This window comes from Mesoplodon bidens (genome assembly GCF_964165515.1).
Source record: "Mesoplodon bidens genome assembly, chromosome: 1".
NCBI classification, from domain to species: domain Eukaryota; kingdom Metazoa; phylum Chordata; class Mammalia; order Artiodactyla; family Ziphiidae; genus Mesoplodon; species Mesoplodon bidens.
The window spans coordinates 48,360,344-48,382,920 of record NC_138176.1 but is presented as its reverse complement, the minus strand read 5'-3'; the positions used below and the strand labels follow the sequence as shown (position 1 = coordinate 48,382,920).

The window sequence follows — 22,577 nt, the reverse complement described above, 5'->3', positions numbered from 1 at the left end:
CAGTGGCTTCTCTTGTTGAGGAGCACGGGCTCTAGGCGCACGGGCTTCAGTAGTTGTGGCACGTGGGCTCAGTAGTCAAGGCTCGCGGACTCTAGAGCGCATGCTCAGTAGTTGTGGCGCATGGGCTTAGTTGCTCCACGGCATGTGGGATCTTCCCAGACCAGGGCTCGAACCTGTGTCCCCTACATTGGCAGGCAGATTCTTAACCACTGTGCCACCAGGGAAGCCCAGAAAGAGTATTTCCTTAACCTGATAGAGATCATCTGCCAGAAAGCAACAGCAACTGCATAATTAACGGTAAAACTTTAGAAGTCAGGAATAAGGCAAGGATGTCAACCGTTGTCAATTATATTCATTATCATATTGGAAATACATGGTGTAAGTATTGAAATGGAAGAAATACAATTGTCATTATTTGCAGCTGACATGATTGTAACACACAGGACAATTTACAGACTTACTGGAATTAATAAGAGTTCAAGCAAGGTTGCTAAATACAAGACCAATATGTAAAATCCAACAATACTCTTATAAACTAGAAAATGTGATTTTAAAAATGTTACTTACTATAGCAACAAAAACTGTAGGATAATTAGGAGTTAATGTAAGATGTGCATGACCTTATGAAAGTGAAAGACATTATGGAATTATGAACAGAGTGATATGTCCTATTCATAGATGAGAAACTCGGTAAACAATCCTCCTTAAGTAATCTGTACAGTCATTACAATTTCAAAAACAACAACAAAATCCAAATGTGACAAGCTGATCTCAAACAAAGGTCCAGGAACTAAGAAATTTTTTGGAAGATGAGGGGAATCATTCTACCATATGTGATTGCCACTTATAAAGCTAGAATTATTAAAACAGTGGGTTGACACGTGGAACAACTCCTACAGAACACCTACTGAACGCTGGCAGAAGACCCCAGACCTCCCAAAAGGCAAGAAACTCCCCACATACCTGGGTAGGGCAAAGTGGAGAGATCCCCACACAGAGGATCGGTGCCGAGCGGCGCTCGCCGGCCCGAGAGGCTTGTCTGCTCGCCCGCCGGGGCGCGCAGCGCTGGAAGCTGAGGCTCGGGCTTCGGTCAGAGCGCGGGGAGAGGACTGGGGCTGGCGGCGAGAACTCAGCCTGAAGGGGGCTAATGTGCCACAGCTAGCCGGGAGGGAGTCCGGGAGAACTCTGGAGCTGCCGAAGAGGCAAGAGACTTTTTCTTCCCTCTTGGTTTCCTGGTGCGCGAGGAGAGGGGATTAAGAGCGCTGCTTGAAGGGGCTCCACAGACGGGCGCGAGTCGCGACTGAAAGCGCGGAGCCCAGTGACGGGCGTGGGACGCTGGGGCTGCTGCTGCCGCCGTCAAGAAGCCTGTGTGCGAGCGCAGGTCACTGCCCACACCGCCCTTCCGGGAGCCTGTGCAGCCCGCCACTGCCGGGGTCCCGGGATCCAGGGGCGGCTTCCCTGGGAGAACGCACGGCGCGCCTCGTGCTGGTGCAACGTCACGCCGACTTCTGCCGCTGCAGGCTCGCCCCGCACTCCGTGCCCCTCCCTCACGCCCGGCCTGAGTGAGCCAGAGTCCCCGAAGAGGCTGCTCCTTTAACCCTGTCCTGTCTGAGCGAAGAACAGACGCCCTCCGGCGACCTACACGCAGAGGCGGGGCCAAATCCAAAGCTGAGACCCAGGAGCTGTGAGAACAAAGAAGAGAAAGGGAAACCTCTCCCAGCAGCCTCAGAAGCAGCGGATTAAAGCTCCACAATCAACTTGATGTACCCTGCATCTGTGGAATACATGAATAGACAACACATCATCCCAAATTGAGGATCCCGGAGTCAGTGCTGTGCCTCTGAGGTGGGAAAGCCAACTTCAGGACACTGGTCCACAAGAGACCTCCCAGCTCCACATAATATCAAACGGCAAAAATCTTCCAGAGAACTCCATCTCAACACCAGCACCCAGCTTCACTCAACGACCAGCAAGCTACAGTGCTGGACACCCTAAGCCAAACAACTAGCAAGACAGGAACACAACGCCACCCATTAGCAGAGAGGTGGCCTAAAATCATAAGAAGTCCGCAGACACCCCAAAACACACCACCAGACGTGGACCTGCCCACCAGAAAGACAAGATCCAGCCTCATCCACCAGAACACAGGCACTAGTCCCCTCCACCAGGAAGCCTACACAACCCACTAAACCAACCTTAGCCACTGGGGACAGACACCAAAAACAACGGGAACTACGAACCTGCAGCCTGCAAAAAGGAGACCCCAAACACAGTAACATAAGCAAAATGAGAAGACAGAAAAACACACAGCAGGAGAAGGAGCAAGATAAAAACCCACCAGATCTAACAAATGAAGAGGTAATAGGCAGTCTACCTGAAAAAGAATTCAGAATAATGATGGTAAAGATGATCCAAGATTCTATTTCCCAGATCCAAAATCTTGGAAATAGAATAGACAAAATGCAAGAAACAGTTAACAAGGACCTAGAAGAACTAAAGATGAATCAAGCATCGATTAAAAACACAATACATGAAATAAAAAATACTCTCGATGGGATCAATAGCAGAATAACTGAGGCAGAAGAATGGATAAGTGAGGTGGAAGATAAAATAGTGGAAATAACTGCTGCAGAGCAAAATAAAGAAAAAAGAATGAAAAGAACAGAGGACAGTCTCAGAGACCTCTGGGACAACATTAAACGCACCAACATTCGAATTATAGGGGTTCCAGAAGAAGAAGAGAAAAAGAAAGGGACTGAGAAAATATTTGAAGAGATTATAGTTGAAAACTTCCCTAATATGGGAAAGGAAATAGTTAATCAAGTCCAAGAGGCACAGAGAGTCCCATACAGAATAAATCCAAGGAGAAATACGCCAAGACACATATTAATCAAACTGTCAAAAATTAAACACAAAGAAATCATATTAAAAGCAGCAAGGCAAAAACAACAAGTAACACACAAGGGAATCCCCATCAGGATAACAGCTGATCTCTCTCAGCAGAAACTCTACAAGCCAGAAGGGAGTGGCAGGACATAATTAAAGTGATGAAGGAAAAAAACCTGCAACCAAGATTACTCTACCCAGCAAGGATCTCATTCAGATTTGATGGAGAAATTAAAACGTTTACAGACAAGCAAAAGCTGAGAGAGTTCAGCACCACCAAACCAGCTTTACAACAAATGCTAAAGGAACTTCTCTAGGCAAGAAACACAACAGAAGGAAAAGACCTACAATAACGAACCCAAAACAATTAAGAAAATGGGAACAGGAACATACATATCGATAATTACCTTAAATGTAAATGGACTAAATGCTCCCACCAAAAGATACAGATTGGCTGAATGGATACAAAAACAAGACCCATATATATGCTGTCTACAAGAGACCCACTTCAGACCTAGAGACACATACAGACTGAAAGTAAGGGGATGGAAAAAGATATTCCATGCAAATGGAAACCAAAGGAAAGCTGGAGTAGCAATTCTCATATCAGACAAAATAGACTTTAAAATAAAGACTACTAGAAGAGACAAAGAAGGACACTACATAATGATCAAGGGATCCATCCAAGAAGAAGATATAACAATTGTAAATATTTATGCACCAAACATAGGAGCACCTCAATACATAAGGCAAATACTAACAGCCATAAAAGGAGAAATCGACAGTAACACACTCATAGTAGGGGACTTTAACACCCCACTTTCACCAATGGACAGATCATCCAAAATGAAAATAAATAAGGAAACACAAGCTTTAAATGATACATTAAACAAGATGGAATTAATTGATATTTATAGGACATTCCATCCAAAAACAACAGAATACACATTTTTCTCAAGTGCTCATGGAACATTCTCCAGGATAGATCATATCTTGGGTCACAAATCAAGCCTTGGTAAATTTAAGAAAATTGAAATTGTATCAAGTATCTTTTTCGACCACAATGCTATGAGACTAGATATCAATTACACGAAAAGAGCTGTAAAAAATACAAACACATGGAGGCTAAACAATACACTACTTAATAACGAAGTGGTCACTGAAGAAATCAAAGAGGAAATTAAAAAATACCTAGAAACAAATGACAATGGAGACACGACGACCCAAAACCTATGGGATGCAGCAAAAGCAGTTCTAAGAGGGAAGTTTATAGCAATACAATCCCACCTTAAGAAACAGGAAACATCTCGAATAAACAACCTAACCTTGCACCTAAAGCAATTAGAGAAAGAAGAACAAAAACATCCCAAAGTTAGCAGAAGGAAAGAAATCATAAAAATCAGATCAGAAATAAATGAAAAAGAAATGAAGGAAACGATAGCAAAGATCAATAAAACTAAAAGCTGGTTCTTTGAGAAGATAAACAAAATTGATAAACCATTAGCCAGACTCATCAAGAAAAAAAGGGAGAAGACTCAAATCAATAGAATTAGAAATGAAAAAGGAGAAGTAACAACTGACACTGCAGAAATACAAAAGATCATGAGAGATTACTATAAGCAACTCTATGCCAATAAAATGGACAACCTGGAAGAAATGGACACATTCTTAGAAATGCACAACCTGCCAAGACTGAATCAGGAAGAAATAGAAAATATGAACAGACCAATCACAAGCACTGAAATTGAAACTGTGATAAAAAATCTTCCAACAAACAAAAGCCCAGGACCAGATGGCTTCACAGGCGAATTCTATCAAGCATTTAGAGAAGAGCTAACACCTATCCTTCTCAAACTCTTCCAAAATATAGCAGAGGGAGGAACACTCCCAAACTCATTCTACGAGGCCACCATCACCTTGATACCAAAACCAGACAAGGATGTCACAAAGAAAGAAAACTACAGGCCAATATCACTGATGAACATAGATGCAAAAATCCTCAACAAAATACTAGCAAACAGAATGCAACAGCACATTAAAAGGATCATACACCATGATCAAGTGGGGTTTATTCCAGGAATGCAAGGATTCTTCAATATACGCAAATCAATCAACGTGATACACCATATTAACAAATTGAAGGAGAAAAACCATATGATCATCTCAATCGATGCAGAGAAAGCTTTCGACAAAATTCAACACCCATTTATGATAAAAACCCTGCAGAAAGTAGGCATAGAGGGAACTTTCCTCAACATAATAAAGGCCATATATGACAAACCCACAGCCAGCATCATCCTCAATGGTGAAAAACTGAAACCATTTCCACTAAGGTCAGGAACAAGACAAGGTTGCCCACTCTCACCACTCTTATTCAACCTAGTTTTGGAAGTTTTAGCCACAGCAATCAGAGAAGAAAAGGAAATAAAAGGAATCCAATTTGGAAAAGAAGAAGTAAAGCTGTCACTGTTTGCAGATGACATGATACTATACGTAGAGAATCCTAAAGATGCTACCAGAAAACTACTAGAGTTAATCAATGAATTTGGTAAAGTTGCAGGATACAAAATTAATGCACAGAAATCTCTGGCATTCCTATATACTAATGATGAAAAATCTGAAAGTGAAATCAAGGAAACACTCCCATTTACCATTGCAACAAAAAGAATAAAATATCTAGGAATAAGCCTACCTAAGGAGACAAAAGACCTGTATGCAGAAAATTATAAGACACTGATGAAAGAAATTAAAGATGATACAAATAGATGGAGAGATGTACCATGTTCTTGGATTGGAAGAATCAACATTGTGAAAATGACTCTACTACCCAAAGCAATCTACAGATTCAGTGCAATCCCTATCAAACTACCACTGGCATTTTTCACAGAACTAGAACAAAAAATTTCACAATTTGTATGGAAACACAAAAGACCCCGAATAGCCAAAGCAATCTTGAGAACGAAAAATGGAGCTGGAGGAATCAGGCTCCCTGACTTCAGACTATACTACAAAGCTACAGTAATCAAGACAGTGTGGTACTGGCACAAAAACAGAAAGATAGATCAATGGAACAGGATAGAAAGCCCAGAGTTAAACCCACGGACATATGGTCACCTTATCTTTGATAAAGGAGGCAGGAATGTACAGTGGAGAAAGGACAGTCTCTTCAATAAGTGGTGCTGGGAAAACTGGATAGGGACATGTAAAAGTATGAGATTAGATCACTCCCTAACACCATACACAAAAATAAGTTCAAAATGGATTAAAGACCTAAATGTAAGGCCAGACACTATCAAACTCTTAGAGGAAAACATAGGCAGAACACTCTATGACATAAATCACAGCAAGATCCTTTTTGACCCACCTCCTAGAGAAATGGAAATAAAGACAAAAATAAACACATGGGACCTAATGAAACTTAAAAGCTTTTGCACAGCAAAGGAAACCATAAACAAGACCAAAAGACAACCCTCAGAATGGGAGAAAATATTTGCCAATGAAGCAACTGACAAAGGATTAATCTCCAAAATTTACAAGCAGCTCATGCAGCTCAATAACAAAAAAACAAACAACCCAATCCAAAAATGGGCAGAAGACCTAAATAGACATTTCTCCACAGAAGATATACAGACTGCCAACAAACACATGAAAGGATGCTCAACATCTTTACTCATTAGAGAAATGCAAATCAAAACTACAATGAGATATCATCTCACACCATCAGAATGGCCATCATCAAAAAATCTAGAAACAATAAATGCTGGAGAGGGTGTGGAAAAAAGGGAACACTCTTGCACTGCTGGTGGGAATGTGAATTGGTACAGCCGCTATGGAGAACGGTATGGAGGTTCCTTAAAAAACTACAAATAGAACTACCATATGACCCAGCAATCCCACTACTGGGCATATACCCTGAGAAAACCATAATTCAAAAAGAGACATGTACCAAAATGTTCATAGCAGCCCTATTTACAGTAGCCCGGAGATGGAAACAACCTAAGTGTCCATCATCGGATGAATGGATAAAGAAGATGTGGCACATATATACAATGGAATATTACTCAGCCATAAAAAGAAACGAAATTGAGCTATTTGTAATGAGGTGGATAGACCTAGAGTCTGTCATACAGAGTGAAGTAAGTCAGAAAGAGAAAGACAAATACTGTATGCTAACACATATATACGGAATTTAAGGGAAAAAAATGTCATGAAGAACATAGGGATAAGACAGGAATAAAGACACAGACCTACTAGAGAATGGACTTGAGGATATGGGGAGGGGGAAGGGTAAGCTGTGACAAAGTGAAAGAGCGGCAATGACATATATACACTACCAAACGTAAGGTAGATAGCTAGTGGGAAGCAGCCGCATAGCACAGGGAGATCAGCTCGGTGCTTTGTAACCGCCTGGAGGGGTGGGATAGGGAGGGTGGGAGGGAGACGCAAAAGGGAGGGGATATGGAAACATATGTATATGTATAACTGATTAAATTTGTTATTAAAAAAAAAATTGAAAAAAAAAAGATAAAAAAAAAAAACCAATAAAGGTGTAAAAAAAAAAAAAAAAAACCAGTGGGTTATTGGCAAAGTTAAGTAAGTGGACCAATTTAACAGAGTACAGAGCCCAGAAACATTCCCATAATTACATGGAAATTAGATATAGTGATAGAGGAAGGCTTACAAGTCAGGAGGGAAAGGATGAACTATTTTTTTAAAAGGTGCTAGAAAAAGCAACTATCCACATGGTGTTTACAAGAGAATTTGAGAATGTAATCATGACTTTAGGTTAGGAAAGGGATTCTTAAATAAGGAAACAAAATGAAACATGAAAAGACTGAATTTGACTATATTTAAATTAAAAACTGTATGATAAACATCATAAAATAGTTGTGTCCTAATTCTCCATATTTTCATGCAAAAGTAAAAAGATACCTCACAAAACTAAAAATCTATAAAATAGCTAGGAATAAACCTAATATGAAATGTGCAAGACCTTCATGAAGAAAGTTATTAAAATTTTATCCAAGAATATAACATACTCTAATAAAATGAGGCCTATCATGATGCTAATGGGAAAAACTACATTAATTAAAAGAAGTCTATTATCCTCAAATTAATGTATAAACTAATACAATCTCAATCAAAAGAGCAACACAATTTTAGTGGAACTTAATAAACCGATTCTAAGATTCACCTGAAACAGAAAATGCACAAGAATAAGACAATGAAGAGGGGGGAAGAAATAAGGGAAACATGCCTATAGATAGCAAAACACTGTACAAAGTTGGACAGGGAAGTGTGTGGTCAGTAGAATAGAATCTAGATCCACTGTGCAGAAACAGACAATTCAGCATATGATAAACTAGCCATTTCAAATGGATGGAGAAAAAAATTGGACTATTCAATAATAGTAGGAACAATTACCTTTTCTTTTTTGTTTGGGAAAGGGGGTAACCCCTAAGAGAGAAAGTGATCTATAGTAAAACTAGGCCAACATAACATGAACAAGCAACTTGTAATGGAGGATCTACAAATGGCCAAAAAACATGGAAATGTTTAGTTTTATAAGTAATCAGGGAAATTCAAGTTAAAACAAGGTATTTTCAACCACAATATTGTTTAGGAAAACAAACAACAAACTCCCGAGATTGATACGGCCTACTGTTGGCAAGGGTGTGGAGACATGGTCCCTTTATGGAGTATGAATTGAAGGAAGCACTTTCACTACAACCACTAAAATTAAAAATCCACCTAATTTTAATTCCAGCAATTACATGAAGGTTGAGCTACACTTACAGGAATGAAAGGATGTGTTGTATATAACGTTAAATGAAAAGTTAATAGCTGCAAAATAATAAAGATGATAATCCCATTTTGTAAATCACATATAAAACAAAACCAGCTGCTGTAACAAAGACTCCAAGACAGTGGTTTAAACAAGTCAGGAATTTATTTTGCTCTTAAGTTAACGGGTGAAAGGGAAGCAGTTCAAGACTGGCAGGCCAACGTCTCCATCCTCAGCACACAACTTCTCCCCACCTCAAGTCACTGCATAAGCTCCCACAGGCATCTCAGCCAGCACAAAGGGGAATATCGAATGGAGTGGACACCCAATTCCTTATTTAAGGGCCCAGTCTGGATGTTCTCTTCGTAGCGCATTGCCTGGTCACATGGCCACAATTAACCATAAGGGAGGCTGGCAAGTAGAGTCGTGAGCTGAGCAGCCATGCGTCCAGGTAAAAAGCAGGAATCTTATCAGTAAAGGAGAAGGGGAAAACAGACATTACAGCAGCAGTCTCTGCTGCACGCATCTGTAAAGGCATGGAAAATAGCCTGGAAGAATACACACCAAATACAGTACTTATCTCTGGAATACGAACAAGAGGGGGTGGGGAGGCAGAGTACTGCTTGAAAATTTTTAAAGAGTGATAGTATAGTCATGTATTAACTAAGGAATTTTTAAAATTTCACAAAATTTTAAAATCCTTTATTGTAGCTTAATACCAATATAACATTTTAAATACATTAAATCTATCTATATTGTACAAAGCTTTTAAAGTTCCAAAAGTTAGGTTTTATCTAAATGAATAAGTTATTCTATGTTGTTAAAACCATGACTTAGAGCATCTTCCTCTAAGTCTCTCCACCCAGAGGCACGATGACAATGTTCACAGATATCCATACTGAGACACAGGCAAGGCAGTGACTACCCAAGGTCTCAGCTGGTGGCAGAGCTGAGACAAGGCTTGGAGTGAAGGCCACCTTGCTGTGACTGCATCATAACTTTTGCTGGCATTTTCTACTTGATGAGAAGGCTACAACTTCCCTAGCTTGGTAGAGTTTAGATTTCACACAATAGAGCTAGGATGCCAAAGCACTTCACACTAGTGAACTGCATCGGTACTTTAATCCGAGAACAAAAGGGATGCAATTTTCTTATAGGCTAATGATTACAAAAATAAAAATAAAAAAAGAACCTCCCAGAAACAACAGTCATGAATTTTGACTCCCTCCTGAGCCAAGCAGTCAAGTTTAGGATGTATTGACCTGTTTAAAAGTCTCTATTATTTCTAGATAATGATGGCAAAATGAAAATAATAGAATCTTCTTCCTCTAACACCGAACCACTTTAAAAACAGAATAAAATAAAAAAGCCAGAATCCAAAAAAAGCAGCAGAAAATTCTGGTGGGAATTATGACTCTGACAATGACATCTCCTAATCTAAGGGGAAGGATTCATGGCCCAAGCTATTTAACAAAATCTCAGAACAGAAAAGTAAAACCCAAGTCCTCCAACCAAAAGCTGCATGCTGCCCAGCAGAGGCCCTCCCCGACCTCCAAACCCACACCCCTTCTCTCTGGGTGCCAGGGAAGAGCATACAGGAGATCTGGACCCAGCTGCCTGATTTTAGCATGAGCTAGATGTAAAGAAACAGCATGGGAGGTAGGAGAGCACAATACAGAAAAATCAGAAAGAGTGAAAACAGCAGGCCAGAGGAAACAACTCTAAGAAACAAACAAATTGCACCGTGACAGCTCTAGAAGACATTTAAGGAATCCAATGAACTTCAGAAAACAGGACTTCAGAGCTGTGATGATAAAACAATGATAAGGAAAGAAAAACAACGCTAAGAAAACAAACTAAGGATCAAAACAACATCATCACAAAACTCTAAACACATAAACAACAGCCAGAAACAGATGCAGCTGAAAACCAAACCTCTAAAACAGGAGCGTCATGGTGAACAGAAAGGGAAAAGAGAGATGAAAATAACTGGACAGAAGAAGGAGAACAATGATGTCTGATATAAAGTTACCAGCATCCTTAGAAAGACAGACAATGAATAAGGTAAAAAATGTTCAAAGTTCCCTCCCAGGATGTAAGCAGAGAGAGGGCTAGAATGGTGCTCACTATGCGGTGATGATGGTATATCTGGGTGTGGTCCGGAGTGATGTCCGTGTGCGTGTGTGTGCGCTGGTGGTTTTATTTGTACCTACTTTTGGTTCTGCTTGAGTTTTTTTTTTTTAAGATAACATATATTTTCCTAAAACCACTATGCGGTGGTGGTGGTGGGGGAAAGGTGCCCTTTGCTTAAAATAAAGCCACTGTAAACTAAGAAAACTACAAGTTTCTACAAATACATGTCTCATCATTTATTATCAAGCTATTCCATGCTTTACTAATAAAAATACCTGTCAATTTAACAGTACCTTAACAGAAGATCGTTTAAAGGCAACTAATAGGACTCAAAAGGTAACAAGTCCGATCTCTTTTTTGGGTGGCAAATGATTGATTTAAACATTTAAAAGCTAGGTACCAAAAACAATTCTGTTATCAGATACTGATGAACTGATTTACTGAACAGGCCTAACTGAATATAACACATGTTTTTAGCACCAGTAAAAAGAATTCTTGAGAGTTCTGGTCTATAAACTTCTAAATGAGTAGTAATGTATTCCCTGACAGCATCTTCTGGGTAAAAGAACAAATGTGTTCCAAGGATTAACAGTTAGGTCCCTGATTTCATAATTAATTTTGGAAAAAAAAATCCAGGTATTTTTATAAATTTCAGAGAAGAAATCTCTTCCTCCTTAAAGTTTTAATTATGAGGTAGCTATCATTCAAAGTAAACATCAAATGCAGCCAATTTACATCGACAAAACATATGATTATTAATCGTAAGATTAATAATCAGAAATGTCCACTAGAAAAAGTCAATTTAAAGTTCAGAAGGTAATACTGATCAGCAGTATTCTGGCTTGAGTTTCCAAATTCCTTCACCACCTGAAGTTCTATGAAAAGTGCACAGGTTTCTCAATAGTTCTCGAAAGACACAAGACTGTGATGCTGATAACTTGGATTCAAACTCCTGCAGTATCTCCCGAGTGCTGGCCTGGCCATCAACTTGGGCCTGAAAGGCAATGAAGTTTCTCATTTCTACCAGAAGGTCATCGTGTTCCATGCTGGAAGGCGGAGGAGCAGAAGCCTCTGGAAGGTACCCACTTTCACTTTCTAAGCGCTCTGGCAAAATTAGGTGGTTTCTAGCTCTCATTTTAGCCAACAGTGAGGACGAAGTGAGGGCTCCGGATGAAGGCTCCGCATCTTCAACTTTTCCACTAAAATGCTCCGAAACATTATCTTTTCCATCCTTTTTCATAGTGCTGTCCTGGAGAAAGAAGACCAGTGCATCGATATATTTAATCTCCAGTTTATGCTCCCACTACTTATTTCTCCAAAGGCTCTGAGGGGCCATAAGATAACACACATGCCCAGGGCACTGAGGCTGATGGAGAATGGATGATACACCGTCTAATGCAAAGGGAAAGGAGGAGAGTCAAGTGTCTAAATGAACCCACTCTTACAAAACATTTCCTAAAAAACCCCAAACTACACTATTTGCTTCGTCACCATCCTGAGGGACGAGAGTGGAGGGAGGGCAGAGAGGGTGGGGCCGGGCTTCCAAAGAAGGCTTCTAGGGAAACTGTCTCCAGGAGGTACGAGCTCTGTGGGCATTTACTGTTCTTCCTCCCAAGTTTTCCCTGATTTGAGCACCATAGGATAAGGAACAATATCAGAGCTGTACTTCCTTCACTTTTAAATCTTTTTACTACTTTACACCTCATGTGAGTTTCCTTAGAACAGCTACATAAATCTAGTTTTTCTTCACATTCCTACTGCTAAAAGAACATAACACAGGAAGTCAAAAAAAAAAAAGGTTCTCTATTCCTAAATGTGTTCATATTAATCTAAAACAGGAATCTGAACCTGGGAGTTTTCAAATTTTATAAGTAACATGACCCTTAAGCAGAAAGTAACAAAGTATTAAATGATAAGAGTATGGCCTACTATTTACTCTCACTGAAGCACTCAAGGCCTTCGGGGTTGTAGGACAGGCAGAGAAGGGCACAATGCTCTGGCAGCTAGTAAATTACAAACAACATTCAATAAAGGCCCTCTAGACCTTCAGTCTAGAGGGCAGTGGTCCTTGGAGCTAGTACTTCACCTCTGCATGGGGCAGGCGGTATGGGCAGCAACTCACACATCACCCATCCTTATATGAACTTTTGGAAGACAAAACAGAGATTCTACTATGGATCTTGGGTTAAAGACTTTGTCTTTTCTAGGAAGTTAGCTGGCCCTTTTAAATTCACACAGAAGTACTTCATAAATGCATGAAAGTGCACACAACATAAATATCAGATGTCATTATGCCAGTGATGCTCTTCACATGCAGAATTGAGTGAAATTTTCATGGCAATTCAATTAAGTAGATCTCACAAGTGAAAAGTTGATAGGCTATCAGATTACCTGGCATTTCTCCTTTGGAGACGTTGAAGAGGGATGTTGCACAGAGAAGCTGGAGTTCCTTTTCTGACCAAATCTTCTCCTAAATACGGAAGAGAGTCATATGTTGATAAAATGTAACTTTGTGACTTACAGATGAGAATGCCCTTCCAACACCTAAACTCCTCTTGGAGCAGTTTTCTTCTGCACGGTTATTCTTTCACAGCCATGACGCTTCTGCTCCATCAGCCATGATGCTTCTGCTCTATCCCCTGAGGTTCCCGTACTTTACTCTCCTAGTAAAGCAGTAGAAATTATTACTGCATCTCAAGTAAAAACCACTCAATATCCTTGCTCAGCTTACTACCCTTGAATTCTAGGTAGGGAAGCTATTCTAAAAGAGCACGCTGAATACCACAGTAATTACTGATTGCTGAAACCCAGCTAATCATCTTATTAAAGTTTAATCGTTATTCTGTACCTCTTACTATTTTTTATGACATCACCTCTTAAGCAAAACAGATTTCTCCTTTCCCTGAAAAATCAGCTTTGGAAAGGAGGGAATGAAAGCAAAGAAGAAGGTAAGATGATAGAAGTCTTTCCCCAAGTCACATACATCTGGCTGACCCAATCCCTCCCTGAGAGATTTTCTACTGCTGCAGATAAACAGGAGGAGGTATCCCTGCCTGCCCTGATTTTATTTCCAGCCCAGCAGGTTTGGCCTCCTCACAAGCATGGCAGGGCGGCAACCTCTTACTTTCTTCCTGCTGGTGCACCAGCCACACCCCTGTGGCCAGTCCAGGTGGGAACACCAGATGTTGCTCCCAGACACCGCTGCCGAGAGAGTCTCAGTGCTTTGAGGGCATCCTGGGCCACACGGTTGGCCTCCGCCTCCACCAGCACGTAGTCTGGACTGGCTCCGTCCATGATAGCATCATGCTTCATGATGCTGTGCACACCCACTGGCAAGAGCAAAGGAAACAGTGAACGTGTTATTTCAGCTCATACACAATCACACGTTTTCTTCTGTATAGGCTAGTGTGTTGTGGGTAGAGGAAACATCATGAACGTTTTTAGCTGCTATTCACCCGTGACCACCAGGACCCAGGAACTTTTACAAATGCTGCTGCTCTTCACCTGCATCTCTACCCGATGAGGGAGGGACTATCAACTGTCACTGCTTTGTATAATCAAAGCATAATGCTTTAATAACCACACTTCAACATAAACTCTTCACTGTTACCTGGAAAACTTTAAAATTTTCTACTAATATATTCTCTATTGAAGGGGGAAAACATACAAATATAAAATAAAACTACACAATTTCTAAAAAGTAATGATGATGGAAACACTACATATCAGAAGAATCCAATGCAGTCATCAGTGGAAAATGCATAGCCCTAAATATTTCTATCAATAAAAATGAAAGAACAAAAATAAATGAACTGAATTCCAAGTCAAACAGTTTTATAAAAATTAGGACCAAAAAAACTCATCAAAACAACAACAAAAACAAAAGCAACAGGAAGAAAATACTGAAGATAAAAGCACAAATTAATAAGGTAGAGAACAACCATGGATCTAATTAATAAATCAAAAACCTGGTTTATTGGGGAAAAAAAATCACAAAATAGACAATCTACTAGCTTAACCTGACAAAGGAAAAGGGGGGGAAATATACAAAATTAGAAATGACAAGGGGGAAATTATCTTGAAACAGAAGCCAATTAAAAAAAATTATTACAAGAGTATTTTCTATGCCTCCATGCAAATAAACTTGAAAACTAGACAAGACAGATAATTTTTCTTAGGAAAACAGACCAGGAACTGTAGAAAAAAACAGAGCAAGTTACCAATGAACTACCTTACAAGAAAGCATCAGGCCCAGATGGTTTCCTTCTGAGATGCCATACGTAAGCCTGCTTTCCTGAACAGAAACCCATTCAGCAATCTTTGGAAACTCAAGGCTGTCACCTTGGGAACACAATGACTGGTGAGACCTGAGTAAGACAGTCCCAGGGATGACCAATTGGTGCAGGCTGGCCGGTCCCTCCAGGGTCCTGAGCAATTGTTGAGTCTGCTTTCCTAATTTTTCTCCCTTGATATTAGCTACCAGCTTTCCTACTTCCAGAGTGCCTGCCTCTGGCCATGCCCCTGTCTCTCTCCCCATGATCTGTCACTTTACTCTCCTGTGGTTGTTAAATCAGATAAATATAGCATGCAGAGAAATCATCTATGAATGTTCAGGTAGTACAAATCTATTTTAAGCATTGCACCCCTCCTGTATGTGGTTAGAAGTCGAGTCCTATTGTTCTCCCAAGGTTCAAATTCTCCTAGGAAAGAGAGGTGAAAATGATTTTCAAAAATGTTAATACATTTCAAATCTGAGTTTTAGAAGGAAAAATACTTCCAGTTGAGCACAAACCCTGCACTGTCAGGAAAGGCTGCTTCCACTAGAAGTGGCCCCCTCATTTCTATTCCTAGCACACCTGTGGCAAGGTCAGCAAAAGGAGTACCTGATTTTCTGAAAAGCTTTTCCAGGACGTAGTCATCGTGGCTGTGTTCCTTGGGCTCGCTCTCATTTTCATTGTCTTGCCTCCGGTACTGCTTCTTCTTCACCAGGTGCGGAATTCGAGTTCCCTCAAACTTGGCATCTCTGCGGTGCTTAGAGCTCTTAAGCTTTTGCTTCAGCCTCAGATGTTTCTCCAGGGTCTTTTCTTCTGCCACATGTTTCGTTTTCGACTTGTGCTTATAAAAATTATTTTCTGTTTGCTCATTCTCCCAAAGAGGTCCTGTTTGAACCCGGCAGCTTTCTCTTTTATCACAAAGACCCTCCTTTTCATCGATGCTTTCCTCACCAGACATCCTGTACATTTTGCTGATTCTTGGAGAATCTGAACCTTCTCCGTTTCCATGAATCACTGAGGAATCCTCCAGTCTGGACACTGCATCTGTCTCTTCTCCAAGCCTCTCACTGTTAGTTAGACTACAAGATGTTTGAGGGGCATCTTTCAAAGGATCACCTAGATTAGAAGTTACTGCATTCACTTCAGGTCTTATAGCTGTAGATTTCTCTTCAGATGACGTGGCAACATTTGCAGATGTGTTAGAACCAGGAAACTTTTTACCTACTGGAATGTTCTGGTCTGTTCCAAAAGCCAGTTGAAGTTTTCTTTTTAAATGGCGTTTGGGTGTCTGAACATCTGAACCAGTTCCTGTGAAAGGGAAAAACATGCTAGTGTTATACTGCATAATTCTTATGTATTTCGTTACTTTAAGTTAAATTATTTTATGAAATACCTGCAAAAATAGCACTTGTTTCAGTGCTCTGGGATGCATCAGGACTAGTCAGAGTAAACAGCTCATAAAGATCATTGGATTTGAAAAATCGCCTTTGCTTTGGATCTTTTAGCACTCTATTTGTCAAAAACTGCTTGAAGATTTGTCTAAAAAGATAGAAATTAAGCTGGTATGAAACAACGTCTAGCTGTACCTCAGAATTCTAAACATACAGTAATTGTTTATTAATAAGGTAGAAAAACAATCAGGTTCAAAGACATTTTTAAAAAACACACAATAAGGGCCTCCCTGGTGGCGCAGTGGTTGAGAGTCCGCCTGCCGATGCAGGGGATACGGGTTCGTGCCGCGGTCTGGGAAGATCCCACATGCCGTGGAGCGGCTGGGCCCGTGAGCCATGGCCGCTGGGCCTGCGCATCCGGAGCCTGTGCTCCGCAACGGGAGAAGCCACAACAGTGAGAGGCCCGCATACCGCAAAAAAAAAAAAAAAAAAAAACACACAATAAGACATCTAAGCTTATTTTAATGAGAAAGAAAAAATACAAAAACAAAACAAGATAAAAAAACCAAAACACATATCGCTCAGTTACAGCAACTATTGCTCTAAGATGGAAAGACTTTTTTTAAAAAATTAATTAATTAATTAATTTGCTGTGTTGGGTCTTCGTTGCCGCGCACAGGCTTTCTCTAGTTGCCACGAGTGGGGGCTTCTCTTGTCGCGGAGCGTGGGCTCAGTAGTTGTGGCTCGCGGGCTTAGTTGCTCCGCAGCATGTGGGATCTTCCCAGACCAGGGCTCGAACCCATGTTCCCTGAGTTGGCAGGCAGATTTTTAACCACTGCACCACCAGGGAAGTCCCAAGACTTCTTAAAGTACTATTTTTTTAAAATTCCCTGCTCCAAACCCTGGCAGCGTGCCTCTCCTTCCTGCACACCCGCAACCAGGAGAGCAGCCTCTGGTCAAGGAGCACAGCCATATGTACTGACCGGTGGTAAATCTTCTCTTCGATGGTGCCTGCGGTCAGAAGCCTGTACACTGTCACCTGTTTCTTCTGGCCTATCCGCCACGCTCGCTCCCGGGCCTATGGTAGAGAGATGCAGCTCAACAAGGGCCCTTCTCAGCGATAAGCACTGATTAATAGCCGGTCGCTTCCTCCCACTCCCGAAATTAGAATTTTGGCTAATGAGGCTAAGTACAACCAAGGCCTATTAAGGAAGATAAACAGGCGGGTGACAAAACAGACCTAGCCAACTCTACCTGGAAAACAATGTGTGTCTGTCCCCTCCCACGTTCTCTTTTTACCCATGTCTAGTGTTCCTGCTACGGGAAAACTGTGAAGACCCTTACTCCAAGCTGAAGACAAGCTACAACCAAGATGTGAGCTATATGCTGAGGGTAATGTGGCACCGAAGGATGCTCCCGAGTGCAAGCCATCAGATAGTATGTCACCAATATGCTCCTTTAAACAAAATAAACGGACCTGCACGTCTGTGCTTGGGTTCCAGTCAGGGTCATAGATGATGACTCGGTTTGCCCCCGTCAGGTTGACTCCTAGGCCACCCACCCGAGTGGTCAGAAGAAACACGAATATGGATGTGTCCTAGAGGTAAGACACACAACACTCAGTATGCACGTGGAAGACTAGTTACAGCTCTTCACCTCTGCCTTTACATATTCTCCACACGGAAGCCTGTTCCCAATACAAGCAATGGGTTATGCCCCAGAAACCTTTGGTCAGTCAAGATTCCATCTCACAGCTTCTACTTTTAATATCAATTAAATTAGCAATATTTAAACCTGGGTTTTCGAGAAGGAATACACATTCTCTGTTTAAACACAACACATCCCAAAAATCCAGAAATTCACTGAGTTAAAAGCACCCACTGCCCAATCCCAGATGTAGGCACTGTGGGTGCAGACCTCTCCTTCTTCCCCTCTGTACAAAGTAGCACCATGTGACTTCATCGTTCTGTTCACTTGTTACCTCATTGTATCTTGTAATCAGTGGTTGTCTTGAAGCTATCGCAGTGGTACCATCCATCTTGAGATAGGAATACTTTTGGGCCCTAAGGAATACTTCAAATATGTCCAACATCTGTTTGGGAGAAGGGGTGGAGGATATAAGAGTTTAAAAATCAAATGTACACCTCCAGTGAGTACTCCACATTTGTGTAAAGAGTCACATCCTTCCCAAAAGGCTTATATTAAAAGGGGTTTCCTGATTCGAGGAAGATAAATATAACTACTGCAAGAATATTTTTGGTATTTCCGTACTGTTAATTCTTATAAGTTTTGTAATCAGCACGGCATTTATTTGAGTTCAGACCCAAACTCACCTGCACCCCAGAATCACATTGTAATAAACCTTTTTTAAAAAGCCAACTTCTGGGCACCAACTCTAGAGAAAGATCCCATCTCCCAAAGAGCTTTGCAGGCTGCCACTTCAGGGTCAATGGGTGGATTTGCCTTTGGAATCAGTATTTTAGACAATATCTCATTTTTAAGTAATGATTGTGAGTCATAAAGAACCAACTTGTTTCTTGTATGAGGTTTGTATACTCACCTGTCTGGACTGAGAAAACAGCAATACTCGTTGGCCCTGCTTGTGCCATATTTTCAACAAGGACTCAACAACTATCATTTTCCCAGAACGTTTCCAGTGTCCAAACTGATCTTCTCCTAGTTCCTCATCTGGAATACCTTTAAGATTCTTGGGGCCTCCAGAAAAGAGATCAGGGTGGTTGCAGATTTTTCTTAGGGCTACAAGTCCAGAGAAAATCTATGGTACAAAAGAATTACGTGCACTCAGATTACCCCACGTAAAATACTATTCACTCCGGAAGGAAAGGAAGGAGGCTATTTGATATGTAACACAGATTAAAAAGTAATTCTTCACCAGCTTCTTAGTTTCCTCCCTAATCACAGCATATTAGGAGCTGGAAGAAATCAACCTTTACACATCTTATTTTCCTGATAGGGCAACTTCTCTAAAAACAAAAAAAAATCCTTTTGGACCAAATATATTTACCAGGGTCACATTCAACTGCTGATGATTTATTTTCTCTCTAGAAAAAAAAGTATGCAGTTCACAGTATATAAAAAACTGACTCACCTTTTAAATATAAATTAGAAACATCATGCCCATCTAAAATTTAGGGAAATCTATCATGTAACTTAACAAATGCATTTATTATTTTTTAAACATTTTTATTGGAGTATAATTGCTTTACAGTGGTGTGTTAGTTTCTGCTTTATAACAAAGTGAATCAGCTATACGTATACATATATCCCCATATCTCTTCCTTCTTGCGTCTCCCTCCCTCCCACCCTCCCTATCCCACCCTTCTAGCTGGTTACAAAGCACCGAGCTGATCTCCCTGTGCTATGCGACTGCTTCCCACTAGCTATCTATTTTACAAACAAATGCATTTAAATATTATACTCCTAAGTACCTCACTAGAAGTTCTGTATTTTAACATGTGAGTCAGAGGTTGAAATTCCCTTTACCTTTACATTAGTTTATCTGAAAACATACCCACGTGGAAAATCCATGGATGGGAATGACGTGCGGGACTTTTCACGCAGCAGAAGGGCTTGGAGATCCCAAGTGAGAGAGCCCACCCGCCCACCCCAACAAGAGGGAATCTTTCACAGGTTTCACCCCTGACTCAAATCACACTCACCAGTAAAAAACTCAAGTGGAAAAAGATAAATCATAAATTAAGCCAAAAATCAAAGAGTATGGTAGTTTTAACTAGTAAACAGTTAAACAAATAAACAATAAATGATCTGAACAAAGCAGGAACCCCATCACCACTCCCCCGAGTCATCTGTTACTTGTCTTTCTTCCTGGAGATCTCTGCTGTCCAATACAGCAGTCACAAGCCATGTGTGGCCACTGAGCACGTGAAGTGTGTAGTACAAACTGAGATGTGTTACCAATGTAAGATACCCAATTTTGAAGACTTAGTATAAAAAAAGAGTAAAATATCTCAGTAGTTTAAAATTTTTGATTATATATTAAAATATTTTAGATACATCAGGCTAAATAAAATATATTATCAAAGTTGATTTCACCTGTTTTGCTTTTCAATCTTTTTTAATGTGAGTACTAGAAAATTTTAAATCACACATGTGGCTTGCATTCTCTATCTACTGGACAGTGCTGATCTAGACCACCTAACGCTTCACAACTTGGAGACACGTGAAGATAAGTTAAGGGGAGATACAGGAGAGATGAATAAATGTGAATGATTTAAAAACCTCCTAGAGATGCCAATGACAGATGAAATAAATAGTAAGAGCTGGGAAAAAGAACAAAAATGCCTTAATCTGGAGGCAAAAACATGTAGATACTACGGAACACAGGCAGCCTTGTCACCCACACTCATCTTTATCTGGCTCCATGCAGGAGGCAGGAAAGTGTATTTCCGAGCATCCCATGCTACTCAGATGTACCTCCAACGAGGATGGACCAAGGACTAAGGAAGTCTTACACGTCAAATAAAAATACAATTCACGCTTCAAGATACTGAAGCACAAAGAAGTTGAAGAGTTTACGTGAAGCTTTTGACTAAAGCTGATGATAAACTTACTACATGTGCTTAATGAAGAGACGTTTACCCACATATATTGCTGAATATGGCCAGTAACTAAAATGTTATTACTTATACAAAAATGTATAACAATAATTCTTCCTCTGTGCACCCCAGCAGTCCAGGACTGCTCCCAACATGCTACATAGGAACAGCAATCCCTGTAGGACCCACCATTACAGACCCTGTTGTCTAGTGCATTCTTCCACTAGACCATGCAGTGCTGGGTTCAAGTGCAACAGTGCTGCAGTACAGATAAAAAGGGAGCATGCTCAAACTGTGTGTTCTCTTACTTCTGGAAGGGCTTCAAATGAAGGGAAGGTTCACACCCAAATATTTTCAAGAGGGTAATAATAGTGAATCCTTGACTAGTACTAGTTTCCTTTCCTCCCCCACTTTCCTTGGTCCACAATTCTTTCTCCAGCTTCTATTATTTGGCTTACCTGCATGTCTCCATTGAGAATTCTGTAAACTTCTTTGGAATCAATGAAATTTTGGTACACTTTATGTTGCTCTTCCGTAAGACGGCAAAATAAGACCTAAGGGGAGGATAAAAACAGAGCTGGAAAAAAAACTTAACAAAACAAAATAACTAAAATATTAACAAAATTTACTAATCAAAAGAGCACAATGTATGCAATTTTCACAGTGTACCTCTTATTAAAAACAAAACAAAAAGAAGCCACATCTCAGAGCTGAGCAAAGACGAGCTCCCTCCTCTCAAGAGCCCCCTCCATTTCTGTCTTCCATCCACTTTTTGGTCCCCATGCCATTTGGTCCCCATCCCACTATCCCGGGAGTCCCTGAAGCCTGGCTTCCTGCTCATGGGGAAGTTCAGGACCAGGTGCACAGTGCTTCCTCTATCCCAGCCTTTGAGTGCTCAGACCATCTCAGCTCTCGAGCCCCTCAACCCACACTTCACTTCAGCAAACCTGATCAGGAACCTTAACCTTGCCTGGCACACCCCCTCCCTTTCCTGGAGTTCTAAGCCATCCCCAAGTTTACCAGACTCACTTCTGACAACCCCTTACCACGCCAGCCCAAAAGCACCTACTAATCCATGCCCCCACGTTCCCCTCACCCCCCAACATTCTGCCTCTCAACCCTCCTCTCCTTCTCCAAGACCACTGCCACCATTTCACAGCCTATGTTCCTCGGCTAGTCACAAACCCATGGTATTTTCCTTCAGCTACCCCTCTGCCACCCACTGCATCTGCCCTGCAAACTTCCAAATGAAGAGGAACTCAACTGCCTGCCTTCTCCACTCCTTTCTGGTAAGTGCTGAGTGCCGCTGGAGACAGCCCCACCAGGGCAGCGTCCTAGAGCTGACACCCCCCGCTCAGCACCTGCTCACACCCAGACGCCGTGACAACACTCCTCACTCTCCCCAAGCCACCCACCCACCACCTGTGTCTCAACCTCTACTTAAAAACATCAAAAGCAAAAAAACAGAAATAGAGGGGCCTCCCTGGTGGCGCAGTGGTTGAGAGTCCGCCTGCCGATGCAGGGGATACGG

At 41.1% G+C, this 22,577-nt stretch overlaps 1 protein-coding gene across 2 annotated transcripts in view; it reads right to left on the bottom strand.

Moving 5' to 3' along the window:
• Nucleotides 1-8,845: 8,845 nt before the first annotated feature.
• The window catches only part of ERCC6 (ERCC excision repair 6, chromatin remodeling factor), a 75,621-nt gene continuing 61,889 nt past the window's right edge, over nt 8,846-22,577 (bottom strand). For both annotated transcript variants that reach the window (XM_081234387.1, XM_081234388.1), the window contains exons 12-21: nt 21,505-21,600; nt 19,030-19,245; nt 18,451-18,561; nt 17,947-18,066; nt 17,453-17,547; nt 16,472-16,617; nt 15,688-16,386; nt 13,929-14,133; nt 13,196-13,274; nt 8,846-12,053 (exon numbers count right to left, since the gene is read on the bottom strand). In XM_081234387.1, coding sequence (XP_081090513.1) covers nt 11,631-12,053; nt 13,196-13,274; nt 13,929-14,133; nt 15,688-16,386; nt 16,472-16,617; nt 17,453-17,547; nt 17,947-18,066; nt 18,451-18,561; nt 19,030-19,245; nt 21,505-21,600 — 2,190 coding nt within the window. In that variant the 3' untranslated portion in view covers nt 8,846-11,630. The remainder of the gene's footprint in view (nt 12,054-13,195; nt 13,275-13,928; nt 14,134-15,687; nt 16,387-16,471; nt 16,618-17,452; nt 17,548-17,946; nt 18,067-18,450; nt 18,562-19,029; nt 19,246-21,504; nt 21,601-22,577) is intronic.